At 38.6% G+C, this 14,341-nt stretch overlaps 1 protein-coding gene across 1 annotated transcript; it reads left to right on the forward strand.

Annotated features, from left to right (window-relative positions):
* Nucleotides 1–4,672: 4,672 nt before the first annotated feature.
* LOC110129683 (olfactory receptor 5F1-like) lies at nucleotides 4,673–5,629 on the forward strand. Its single transcript, XM_020881166.2, has one exon. The coding sequence runs from the start codon at nucleotides 4,673–4,675 to the stop codon at nucleotides 5,627–5,629; it is 957 nt and encodes a 318-aa protein (XP_020736825.2).
* The last annotated feature ends 8,712 nt before the right edge of the window (nucleotides 5,630–14,341 follow it).

Below are 14,341 nucleotides of genomic sequence, written 5' to 3' on the forward strand. Positions count from 1 at the left end.
ATACCCTGATGACTCCTTTTCCTATTTAGAACCAGTCTGTAGTTTCATGCCCAGTTCTAACTGTTGTTTCCTGACCTGTATATAGATTTCTCAAGAGGCAGGTCAGGTGGTCTAGTATTCCAATATCTTCCACAATTTTCCAAAATTTGTTGTGATCCACACAATCAAAGGTTTTGAAATAATAAAGTAGAAATAGATGTTTTTCTGGAACTCTCTTGCTTTTTTGATGATCCAGCAGATGTTGACAATTTGATCTCTGGTTCCTCTGCCTTTTCTAAATCCAGCTTGAACATCTGGAAGTTCATGGTTCACATACTGTTGAAGCCTGGCTTGGAGAATTTTGAGCATTACTTTACTAGCGTGTGAGATGAGTGCAATTGTGCAGTAGTTTGAACATTCTTTGGCATTGCCTTTCTTTGGGATTGGAATGAAAACTGAACTTTTCCAGGTCCTGTGGCCACTGCTGAGTTTTCCAAATTTGCTGGCATATTGACTGTAGCACTTTCACAGCATCATCTTTTAGGATTTGATATAGCTTACCTGGAATTCCATCACCTCCATGAGCTTTGCTCATAGTGATGCTTACTAAGGCCCACTTGACTCCCTTTCCAAGATGTCTGGCTCTAGGTGAGTGTGAGTGATCACACCATCATGATTATCTGGGTTGTGAAGATCTTTTTTGTACAGTTCTTCTGTGTATTCTTGCCACCTCTTCTTAATATCTTCTGCTTCTGTTAGGTCCATACCATTTCTGTCCTTTATTGAGCCCATCTTTGCATGAAATTTTCTCTTGCTATCTCTAATTTTCTTGAAGAGATCTCTAGTCTTTCTCATTCCATTGTTTTCCTCTGTTTCTTTGCATTGATCACTGAGGAAAGCTTTCTTATCTCTCCTTGCTATTCTTTGGAACTCTGTATTCAAATGGGCATATCTTTCCTTTTTCCTTTGCTTTTCACTTCTCTTCTTTTCACAGCTATTTGAAAGGCCTCTTCAGACAGCCATTTTTCTTTTTTTGCATTCCTTTCTCTTGGGGATGGTATTGATCCCTGTCTCCTGTATAATGTCACGAACCTCCAGCCATAGTTCATCAGGCACTCTGTCTATCAGATCTAGTCCCTTAAGTCTATTTCCCACTCCCACTGTATATTCATAAGGGATTTGATTTAGGTCATACCTGAATGGTCTAATGGTTTTCCCTAGTTTGTTCAATTTAAGTCTGAATTTGGCAATAAGGCGTTCATGATCTTAGCCACACTCAGCTCCTGGTCTTATTTTTGTTGACTGTATAGAACTTTTCCATCTTTGGCTGCAAAGAATATAATCAGTCTGATTTTGGTGTTGACTCTTTGGCAGTGTGCATGTGTAGAGTCTTCTCTTGTGTTGTTGAAAGAGGGTGTTTGCTATGACCAGTACTTTCTGTTAGCAAAACTCTATGATCCTTTCACCTACTTCATTCTGTACTCTAGGGCCAAATTTGCCTGTTACTGCAGATGATTCTTGACTTCCTGCTTTTGTATTCCAGTCCCCTATAATGAAAAGGGCATCTTTTTTGGGGTGTTTGTTCTAAGAAGTCTTGTAGATCTTCATAGAACCATTCAACTTCAGCTTTTTCAGCATTACTGGTCAGGGCATAGACTTGGATTACCATGATATTGAATGGTTTGCCTTGGAAACAAACAGAGATCATTCTGTCATTTTTGAGGTTGCATCCAAGTACTGCATTTTGGACTCATATTGACTATGATGGCTACTCCATTTCTTCTAAGGGATTCTTGCCCACAGTAGTAGATATAATGGTCATTTGAGTTAAATTAATCCATTCCAGTCCATTTTAGTTTGCTGATTCCTAAAGTATTGACATTCACTCTTGTCATCTCCTGTTTGATCACTTCCAATTTTCCTTGTCTCCTGGACCGTTCCTATGCAATATTGCTCTTTACAGCATCAGACTTTGCTTCTATAACCAGTCATCCACAACTGGGTGTTGTTTTTGCTTTGGCTCTGTCTCTTCATTCTTTCTGGAGTTATTTCTCCACTGATCTCCAGTAGCATATTGGGCACCTACTGACCTGGGGAGTTCATCTTTCAGTGTCCTATCTTTTTGCCTTTTCATACTGTTCATGGGTTCTCAAGGCAAGAATACTGAAGTGGTTTGCCATTCCCTTCTTCAGTGGACCACATTTTGTCATAACTCTCCACCATGGCTTGTCTCTTGGTTGGCCCTGCATGGCATAGCTCATGGTTGCATTGTTAGATAAGCCTGTGGTCCATGTGATTAGATTGGTTAGTTTTTCTGTGATTGTGGTTTCTGTCTGTGTGCCCTCTGATGCCCTCTGCCTATTCCTACTGTCTTACTATGATTTCTCTGACCTTGGACATGGGGTATCTCCTCTTGGCCGCTCACTGCTCCAGAGCATCACAGACTAAGAGGGACTTTATAGGTTTACATTTAAGAGGGACAAGCTACCATGTGTAAAATAGATGGCCTACAGGGATGTTTTATAGCATAAGAAATTATAGCCACTGTCTTATAATTTTTTTTTAATTTTGTTTATTTTTGATTGGTGGAAAATTTTTCTTGGTTTATGCTGTATAACACAAATCCATTATAATTATATATATAATTATTTATGTATATAATTTCGGAGAAGGCAATGGCACCCCACTCCAGTACTCTTGCCTGGAAAATCCCATGGAGGAGCCTGGTAGGCTGCAGTTCATGGGGTCGCTAAGAGTCGGTTCGACTGAGTGACTTTACTTTCACTTTTTTACTTTCATGCATTGGAGAAGGAAATGGCAACCCATTCCAGTTTTCTTGCCTGGAGAATCCCATGGATGAGGGAGCCTGGTGGGCTGCCATCTATGGGGTCACACAGAGTCGGAGACGACTGAAGTGACTTAGCAGCAGCAGCAGCAGCCTGTATATAACTTATGGTATATATAATTTATAATTATGCATATATTTATACATAGATATGTATACATAGGATAATTTTATCCAATAAAATCAGGGTATGTATATATATATATATATATATATATATATATATATATATATATATATCCCCTTCCCTCTTGAGCCTCCCTCCCCTTCCCCTACCCTACCCCCCAGCTCTTTGAATAATCTGCAGAATACTTAATCACTATGCTGTTCACTTGAAACTAGTACAATGTTGTAAATCAAGTATACCCAGATTTGAGAAGTTAAACGTTCTTAATCCATTGTCTTAACGCTCAGGGTATAGTATTCTCTTAAGCAAATGGTGTAGTTAGCGTCCCCTTTGCATTTCACTCAAGGAGAGAGTTAGAAGTTAAACTGACCCAGACCAAAGGACCACATACACACAAAGGGAAGTGTAATAATTTTGTTGTGGGTTATGTACCTTTTTGATTAAGCTTAACTGATAAATAAAGAAGCAATTAAATATCCAATTAAAATTATTATATTTTACCTGGACAAAAAGTTTTAAAGTAATATAGAGATCAGAAACCACTTTATGTTCAAAGTGCCATATGCTTTATTTCCTTTATTTCCATATGATCAAAGTGCCACATAATGTTTTATTCAGTTGTCTGCATATGATCACATTTTAATTGCTTTGAGAACGAAGCCTCTGTCTTAAGAGGACTGACTCACAATTAAAACCTATAATCTAGTCCCCATGGTTATCCCAGCCTCTTTAAGGAAAGCAAAATAAAAGGGCAGTCATGTGTATATGCTCAGAAGGTGGCTTGAATTTTTTGGAGAGAGGCAATTCAAAGTTTTATGACCTTTTATTTCATTTAAAAAAAGTGTAAATCTTTTTACTTTAAATTTCACCTGAGCTTATTAAGAATTCTAGTAAAAAGGAAAATAATGGACCGCACAACTAAGACTCTAAGAAGGAAGTTACAAATACCTGGTGCTGTCATTCACTGCTGTGGACAGGTGCAGTATATGCAACTACGTGCAATTAATTTGAGAGCATGCTTTGTAACGAGTGCAGTTGTTTTGGTCCATTTGCAAAACACTGCAAAAGCATTCTTAAGTATTTCAGAGATGCCGAAATATTGGTTATTTTCAGTAGGCACTGTTTTTGCTGCTTGAAGAACACCGGAGTGATTTCCAGATGGCGATGCATGAATTTTGCTGTTGAAGAGTGTGCAGAGCAGTCTTGATGAGAAAAGAAGGCTTTTGAGTTAACCTTACACACTTGTGCAGAGGATGAGCGAGAACTCAGCAAGAATAGTTCTATACTTCGCATTTTGGATGTGAGTGGGCTAGAAGAGAAAGAATAGAATGTATATGCTGCATTTTCAGAAACTTAAAAGGACTATATGGACCTAAGCAAACAGGGAGTTCCACAACCCAGATTCAATACAATCGCTTATTGAAATCCAACGCTTGTTCACTTGTCCACTAATTTCCTCTTTACTACAGCCACTCTGGAAGTTGGTGATGGACAGGGAGGCCTGGCATGCTGCAGTCCATGCAGTCGCAAAGAGTCAGACATGGCTGAGCAACTGAACTGAGGTGACTGATAGACACCCTGCTTGCTCTACTATATTATCCCAGGATTTTATTTTTCCCATGTGTTAGTAACTTCATTAACATTTCTACTATTTCTTGTGAAATTTGGACACTGACATATTTACAAGGAATACAGGTTTAAGCATACAACATCTTTAATAAATGGCCAGAAATAATTGTACTTTGCTGACAGAGTTCATCCTGTTGGGATTAGCAGACACATTGAAGCTACAGACTATCCTCTTTTTTCTTTTTTTGGTGATTTACACACTTACAGTTGTGGGAAATATTGGAATGATCCTTTTAATCAGGACTGATTCTCGACTTCACACACCCATGTACTTCTTCCTGGCAATCCTGTCTTTTGCAGATGTTGGTTATTCATCCACCATCACTCCAAAGATGCTGGTAGATTTATTATCAGAGAAGAAGTCCATCTCCTTTGCTGGTTGCTTCCTGCAGATGTACTTCTTTATAGCCTTGGCCACAATTGAATGCATCCTTTTTGGGTTAATGGCCTATGACCGCTATGTGGCCATATGCAACCCTCTCCTTTACGCCTTGATCATGTCCAGGACGGTCTGCCTGAAAATGGCCACAGGGGCTTTTACAGCCGGTCTGTTGAACTCCATGGTTCACACAGGTTATGTGAGCAGCTTGCCATTCTGCAGTTCCAGCACCATCCATCACTTCTTCTGTGACACTCCTCCAATTTTTAAGCTCTCCTGTTCTGACACACGCCTGTATGAAAGCATCTTGTCCACTTTTGCTGGTGTGAATATAGTTGGGACTCTGCTGGTGACCCTCACCTCCTACTGCTACATTCTCTTCTCCATCTTCCGCGTGCACGCAGGGGCGGGGAGGCGCAAAGCGTTCTCCACGTGTGCGTCTCACCTGACAGCCGTCATCCTCTTCTATTCCACCTCCGCCTACACTTATCTCAGACCTTCCTCAAGCTACTCCCTCACTCAGGACAAAGTGGCTTCCGTGTTCTACACTGTGGTGATCCCCATGTTGAATCCTCTGATCTACAGCCTCCGGAACAGTGAAGTGAAGAAGGCTTTATGGAATGTAATTACTAGGAAAAGGGTCCCTTCATTTCTGGGATTGTTTGGTTAATTTTCTGAACTAAATGGAGTATTTAATGAATTTTAAAATACTGGTTGAAGCTTACTGTGATTGTGGGCTTCATTTTCTTAACTTAGTAGAGTACATATTGAACTTTAAAATGCTGGATCAACTTATCATTTTTCATTAGAATATTTTCTATGTAATCATGTTGTATTCATATCCAAATACATGAATCCAACTGGAGATGGAAATTGCAACCCACTCTAGGATTCTTGCTTGGGAAATCCCATGAACAGAGGAGTCTAGAGGGCTTCTCTGTCCATGGGGTTGCAAAGAATTGGACATGACTTAGGAACTAACCTTCATATGAAATTCTAAAACTTTCATCTAATTGTTCTATATTTCCACTGGGTTCTCTAAAGTACGATGTGTTTCAATGAAACTTTGGTTAGAGAATAAAAAGATTAATTAGTGGGCTTCCCAGGTGGCATAGTGGTAAAGAATCTGCCTACCAATGAAAGAGATGCAGGGGATATGGGTTTGATCTCTGGGTCAAGAGGACCCCCCTGGAGAAGGAAATGGCAACCCACTCCAGAATTTTTACCTGGAAAATTCCCTGGGCAGAGGAGCTGGGTGAGCTGCAGTCTGCCATGGGGTAGCAGAGTGGGAAATGACTGAGTACCTGATCATTTAGAGACAAAAGTTACAGTATCATATAATCTAATCATATAGAGTATTTTTAAGATCCATTTAGCTTTTTCTTTGGCCTTCTTTGTCAGAATTAATGATTAGTATTAATAAGAGATAATGATATATTACATATGTCAAAAATACTTAAAATTGATTTCCATTTTAAGTTTTTGAATTATTTCCCCAGGAGATGCTTAAGTCATATTTCATACTAAACTTTTAATTGTAGAAGTAGACCTTTTATTTCCCTTCTTCCCCTCATGGACATATATGTTCATTAAATAATAAGTATGAGCTTATACAAACATATGCTATCAAGAAAATTGCTGACTGACTAGAATGCACCAATTAAAGTAGCACTCTTTGGATCCCTTCCATTCTCCAGAGATTTTCCAATGCTCTTCTCACTTTCTCTCTCCCAGACTGAGACATATACACAAACCACAGCACACACATTCAAATATGGCAATTTTTAAACAGGCCATGGCTCCAAAGTAGGTAGGTCAATGCTCAGTGAATGAATGTGACACATATTCTTTATAACAAGTTCATGGATTTCCTGTGTATGGGAATCTGTTATCAAGTTAGCAATAAAAATGAGTTAAGGTGTTTTAATGTTAAAGTTAAGCATTATATGAAGTTAGCTAGGAAGCTGGCTTAGTAGGACTCTGGAGGAAACTGAGTGGGAGCCCAGACTTGCTAAGGAGACAAGCCCTGAGATGCTGTCAAGCTAACCTTATGGCCTGGCACGAAAAGTCAGTCCGTTCTAACATCCATCGCCCTATGTCCACATAGTTGACCTTCACCAAACGGATATTCATGAAGTCATCAATGTTGTCGGTTCATCCCTGGACCATGCTCTCACCCCAAAGGTCCAAATGGTTATCTGGTCCTGGAGGCCATGCAGGGGACCAATCAGGCTGTTCTCAGAGACGGTTCACTCCCTCACTGAGTGACTCACCCACATTTTTATGCACCAGCTGGCTGCTCGTTGGCTGTATTTTCCTGCATTCCTTGTCCTGAGTATTCAGTGAAATCATTTACGTGGTCAAGATATTTCATTAATAAATATCAATATTATATTCCTTGAATCAAATACTTTAATTTCTAGTATAATTTAGAAATAGAAACAATGTTTGGGAGATTAAATCCATTTATTCTGTGATTTAGGGCTTCCCTGGGAGCTCAGGTAAAGAACCTGCCTGCTAATGCAGGAACACAGGTTTGATCCCTGGGTCAGGGAGATCCCCTGAAGAAGGAAATGGCAACCCACTCCAGTATTCTTGCCTGGGAGAATCCCATGAACAGAGGAGCCTGGTGGGCTACAGTCCATAGGATCGCAAAGAGTCGGACATGACTGAGTGACTAAACACCAAATTCTGAGTTTTAGGTTTTATGCATATCTTATTTTGAACCTTGTTCTCTAATCTCTAAGCCTAGTCTCTTATATTTAGCTACTTTCATTTGCAAAGTCTTCAAATATTTTCAACTTTGGGAACTATTTCCATTTAATTATATTTGTTAATTTTAATTAACTGAATATGTACTGCTTATGTAACTCAAGATTATTTATTTAGCCTTTAATTGCTTGTGAAAATTATTTTTAAATCATATTTTCTTGCTTATTCAAAGAATTTATGTAAAACATATTCAAAATATTTTTTTTTAATTTTCTTTGACTCAAAAGAAATTTAGAATGTAAAAGCATTGAGACCTCTAATTGTGTTTGATTTTATCCTTCTCTTCTTTAGAATCGGACAATATTTATCAAACCCTCCCTTATGAATGTAGCATTCTTTTGCACCTTTTGCTATTTGCATTTTGTTCTATTTTTCTAACGTCCCTGTCTTTTATTGCACTTAAACATTTAATGTTACCACCTACCACTTATCGACCATGTTTTGCCTTATTCAAGGGTTTCTGAGTATTTTATTTACTAAAGTTAATGAATTTTGAAACCCATGCCTTCATGCTTTGTTCAGGAAATATTCATCAGCAATTTGGGAAATCAGAGACTAACTTACAAAACCTGTGAATGTCATAAAGTTGGAAAATTAAGCAAACACACTGGTAAGGATGAAATAGTCACAAAGATTCAAATATACAACCTCCCAGAAAGATGAAATTATTGGAGTCCTGCATTTAGGAAAAAGAAATATGCAGAAACAGTAGGTATTAATATATAAAAATAGTGTTTTATTTACATTTGTTAAATATAAACTAACATGCACAAAAATAATTTTCATTGGTTCATTTAAAAATAGAAAGTCTTACATTTTGTAAACAACTATTAGGTAAAGGGTAGTGGTTGAGTTAAGTGAAACAATAAGCCTGTTTAACTTCACACAACTCAATTAAGTTAAAACATAGTGTATTAACTTATAATTATGCTTTAAAAGACAAAGATAAGTGATATTATGTCAAGGGGACAAAAATAAATGGTCACATGTATGGAAAAAAGTGAAATATAAAGTTGTTGAACAGATTTTAAAAGGTACAATCTGCAGTAAAAGAAAGCACTATGAACTTTATTGAAAATATGTAGATTTGTTGAAATATATAAATTTATAGGAGCAATTTTAAAACAAATAGTCTTTTAGAAACCGTATGGAATATATCTCAGATAGAAGGTATGGCATCAGAAAGCAGGAATGTGGTCATTTGTTGCTAAACTTAGGTATAATTTACTTCTTTGGCTGGGAAATTGGTATGTATCATCTTTTTATCTTTAAATTTTGTCTCAGGCCTGGTGCACTGGGAAGACCCAGAGGAATCCGGTGGAGAGGAAGGTGGGAGGGGGAATCAGGATGGGGAATACATGTAAATCCATGGCTGATTCATGTCAATGTATGACAAAAACCACTACAATATTGTAAAGTAATTAGCCTCCAACTAATAAAAATAAGTGAAAAAAAAATTTTGTGGTTTTAATCCTACTGTAAAGACACTACATATACCTACACTCCATCCTTAAGTCTCAAAATAATCTGTGGGATGTTTAAGTCACTTAATAAAGATTATTACTCTATAGTTGTTACTAAAGAAGGATGAATCTTGGCCAAGGAATTTCAAGATTTTGCAAACAAGAGATCAACTGGTTGAACAACATGTCAAAAACTTGGCTTCTGAGTTGGGCTCCAAGTCCTCAACTCTCTGAAATTGTATGATCATTGTAACCTTGTGTTATAAAACAAATAAACCTATAAGATGTCATTCATTATCCATGTTTGTGTTCAGTCTGTTTCAGATTCATCAGCACACTGGTAAGAGAAGACAGAAAGATGAAAAGAACATACAGACCTGGAGAGTATATGGAGATACAAAGTTTATCTAAATGCAATACTGACTCTTGCTTTAGTATCAGGAAAAAAAAAAATAAATCATTGCAAGATGCATAATGCTGAGCAGCTTTTCCTCACATTTCCTTTTAGATGTTTTATGGTTCCAGGGCTTATATTTATCCTTAATCAATTTGAGTTGATTTTTGTTCATGCTGTAAGGTAGTTGTCCAATTTCATTCTTTTATAGGTGGCTATACAATTTTCTCAGTATTATTCATTGGAGAATTGGTCCGTTTCCCACTGAGTGTTCTTGGCCCTTTGTCAAATATTAGTTGACTATGCACAAGTGTTAGTTGACTATACACAGCCATGTTGTGTGGCGTGCAGGATCTCCGTTCTCCACCACAGATTGAACCCAGGCCCCCTACAGTGGAAGCATGGAGTCTGAACCACTGGACCACCAGGGAAGTCCCTAAAAGACTTGGTCTTAATGCTCATGAGGGGTCCAAGAGACAACATGTTAGGCCTGTAAGGAACAGAAGTAGAGTATTATTTGCAATAGCGAAGACATGGAAGCAACTTGAATGTCCATTTTAGGTAAGGAAAATGTTATATGTGTATGTGCATGCACACACACAAAATGGAATTATTAGCCATAAAAACAGGAAACCTTGTGATTTGTGACAACATGGATGGACCTTGAGGGCATTACGCTAAGTGAAAAACTAACCAATCTGATCACATGGACCACAGCCTTGTCTAACTCAATGAAACTATGAGCCATGCCATGTAGGGCCACCCAAGACAGACAGGTCATGGTGGAGAGTTCTGACAAAATGTGGTCCACTGGAGAAGGGAATGGCAAACCACTTCAGTATTCTTCGCCTTGAGAACCCCATGAACAGTATGAAAAGGCAAAAAGATAGGATACTGATAGATGAACTCACCAGGTCTGTAGGTAACCAATATGCTACTGGAGATCAGTGGAGAAATAACTCCAGAAAGAATGAGGAGATGGAGCGAAAGCAAAATCAACATCCTGGTGTAGATGTGACTGGTGATGGAAATAAAGTCTGATGCTGTAAAGAGCAATATTGCATAGAAAGCTGGAGTGTTAGGTCCATGAATCAAGACAAACTGGAAGTGGTCAAACAGGAAATGACAAGAGTGAACATCAACATTTTAGGAATCAGAGAACTAAGATGGACTGGAATGGGTGAATTTAACGCAGATGACCATTATATCTACCACTGTGATCAAAAATCCCTTGGAAGAAACGGAGTAGCCATCATAGTCAACAAAAGAGTCATAAACCCAGTTCTTGGATGCAGTCTCTATAACAACAGAATGATCTCTGTTTGTTACCAAGGCACATCATTGAATCTCAGGGTAATCGAAGTCTATGCCCTGATCAGTAATGCTGAAGAAGCGGAAGTTGGACGGTTCTATGAAGACATACAAGAACTTCTAGAAGTAAAACCTAAAAAAGTTTTCATTATAGGGGATTGGAATGCAAAAGTCAAGAAATACCTGGAGTAACAGGCAAATTTAGCCTTGGAATACAGAATGAAGCAGGGCAAAGGCTAATAGAGGTTTGTCAAGAGAACACACTGGTCATAGCAAACACTCTCTTCCAACAACACAAGAGAAGACTCTACACATGAACGTTACCAGATGGTCAATACAGAAATCAGATTGATTATATTCTTTACAGCCAAAGACGGAGAAGCTCTATACAGTCAGCAAAAACATGACCAGGAGGTGACTGTTGCTCAGATCGTGAACTCCTTATTGCCAAATTCATATTTAAATTGAAGAAAGTAGGGAAAACCACTAGACCATTCAGGTATAACCTAAATTAAATCCCTTTCGTTACACAGTGGAAGTGAAAAATAGATTCAAGGGATTAGATATGAGAGACAGTGTGCCTGATGAACTATGCACAAGGTTCGTGACATTGTACAGGAGGCATGGATCAATCTTGTCTCTAAAAAAAGAAATGCAAATAAGCAAAATGGCTGTCTAAGGAGGCCTTACAAATAGCTGTGAGAAGAAGAGAAGTGAAAAGCAAAGGAGAAAAGAAAAGATATACCCATTTGAATGCAGAGTTCCAAAAATAGCAAGGAGAGATAATAAAGTCTTCCTCAGTGATCAGTGCAAAGTAATAGAGGAAAACAATAGAATGGGAAAGACTAGAGATCTCTTCAAGAAAATTAGAGATACAAGGGAACATTTCATGCAAAGATGGGCTCAATAAAGGACAGAAATAGTATGGACCTAACAGAAGCAAAAGATGTTAAGAAGAGGTGGCAAGATTACACAGAAGAACTGTGTATACGAAAAAGAACTTCATGATCCAGATAATCACATGGTGTGAAAACTCACCTAGAGCCAGACATCCTGGAATGAGAAGCCAAGTGGGCCTTAGGAAGCATCACTATGAACAAAGCTCATGGAGGTGATGGAATTCCAGTTGAGCTATTTCAAATCCTGAAAGATGATGCTGTGAAAGTGCTGCACTCAATATGCCAGCAAATTTGGAAAACTCAGCAGTGGCCACAGGACTGGAAAAGGTCAGTTTTCATTCCAATCCCAAAGAAAGGCAATGCCAAAGAATGCTCAAACTACTGCACAATTGCACTCATCTCACACACTAGTAAAGTAATGCTCAAAATTCTCCAAGCCAGGCTTCAACAGTATGTGAACCATGAACTTCCAGATGTTCAAGCTGGATTTAGAAAAGGCAGAAGAACTAGAGATCAAATTGCCAACATCTGCTGGATCATTGAAAAAGCAAAAGAGTTCCAGAATAGCATCTATTTCTGCTTTATTGATTATGCAAAAACCTTTGACTGTGTGGATGATGACAACCTTTGGAAAATTCTTATAGAGATGGGAATATCAGACCACCTGACCTGCCTCTTGAGAGGTCTGTATGCACGTTAGGAAGCAACAGTTAGAATTGGACATGGAACAACAGACTGGTTCCAAATATGAAAAGCAGTACATCAAGCCTGTATGTTGTCACCCTGCTTATTTAACTTCTATGCAGAGTACATCATGAGAAATGCTGGGCTGGAGGAAGCAGAAGCTGGAATCAAGATTGCTGGGGAAAATATCAATAACCTCAGATATGCAGATGATACCACCCTATGGCAGAAAATGTAGAAGACCTAAAGGGCTTCTTGGTGAAAGTGAAAGAGGAGAGTGAAAAAAAATGGCTTGAAGTTTAACATTCAGAAAACTAACATCATGGCACCTGGTTCCATCACTTCCTTTCAAATAGGTGGGAAACAGTGGAAACAGTAACAGTAATTTTGGGGGGCTCCAAAATCACTGCACATGGTGACTGCAGGCATGAAATTAAAAGGCTCTTGCTCCTTGGAAGGAAAGTTATGACCAACCTAGACAACATGTTACAAAGCAACGACATTACTCTGCCAGCAAAGTTCTGTCTAGTCAAGGCTATGGTTTTTCCAGTAGTCATGTATGGATGTGAGAGTTGGACTATAAAGAAAGCTGAGCACCGAAGAATTGCTGCTTTTGAACTGTGGTGTTGGAGAAGACCCTTGAGAGTCCCTTGGATTGCAAGGAGATCCAACCAGTCTATCCTAAAGGAGATCTGTCCTGAATATTCATTAGAAGGACTGATGTTGAAGCTGAAACTCCAATTCATTGGCCACCTGATATGAAGAACTGACTCTTTTGATAAGACCCTGATTCTGGGAAAGATTGAAGGCGGGAGGAGAAGGTAAGGACAGAGGATGAGATGGTTGGATGGCATCACCGACTCAATGAACATGAGTTTGAGAAAACTCTGGGAGTTGCTGATGGACAGGGAGACCTGGCATGCTGCAGTCCATGGGGTCGCCAAGAGTTGGACAGGACTGAGTAACTGAACTGAACTGATACATATATGTTTCTTCATGGTCTCTCAATCCTGATCCTTTTGTTTATGTTAGTACCATACTAGTTCAATAACTATAATGTTTGAATATCATTTGAAGTTTGGAAGTGTGATCACTCCAGATTTGCTCTTTCTCAAAATTCCTTAGCTGCAATGGGGTTTTACAATGCTCAAGGTGTAAGGAAACTTAATGTAGTTGGATGCTAATCAATGAACAGTTTCTTTCTAAATACTTTAGCAAAATACACCTCTCAAAATAAAGCAATGTGAGATGAATTGCTGCTATTTCTGGTACATTTTTTTTTAATTTCTCCATTTACAAATCCATCCACGAAACTTTGAAAATCAATTTGAATCCAGCAAGCAGTGGACTTATTCATGCTATAAACAGACCTGACATGGGCAATCATGTCATGCACAGAAGATGAAGAGAATGGAATCACAGAATACACTTTTAATAAGAGAAAGTGAAATGGAAGAAGAGACTGATGACAAGATGTTTGTGAGATATATTCAGTAAACAATCTCTTGGACAGAATCTGAACTCAGTGACTCAGATTTTAGCATTAATGTTCTTTATGTATGGATGTGAGTGTTGGACTATAAGGAGAGCTGAGCACTGAAGAATTGATACTTTTGAACTGTGGTGTTGGAAAAGACTCTTGAGAGTCCCTTGGTCTGAAAGGAGAGCCACCTGGTCAACCCTAAAGGAAATTGGTCCTGAATATTCATTGGAAGGACTGATGCTGAAGCTGAAGCTCCAATGCTTTGGCCACCTGATATGAAGAACTGACTCATTGGAAGAGACCCTGATGCTGGGAAAGATTGAAGGCAGGAGGAGAAGGGGATGACAGAGAATGAGATGGTTGGATGGCATCACTG

Source organism: Odocoileus virginianus, unplaced genomic scaffold (genome assembly GCF_023699985.2).
Source record: "Odocoileus virginianus isolate 20LAN1187 ecotype Illinois unplaced genomic scaffold, Ovbor_1.2 Unplaced_Contig_94, whole genome shotgun sequence".
NCBI classification, from domain to species: domain Eukaryota; kingdom Metazoa; phylum Chordata; class Mammalia; order Artiodactyla; family Cervidae; genus Odocoileus; species Odocoileus virginianus.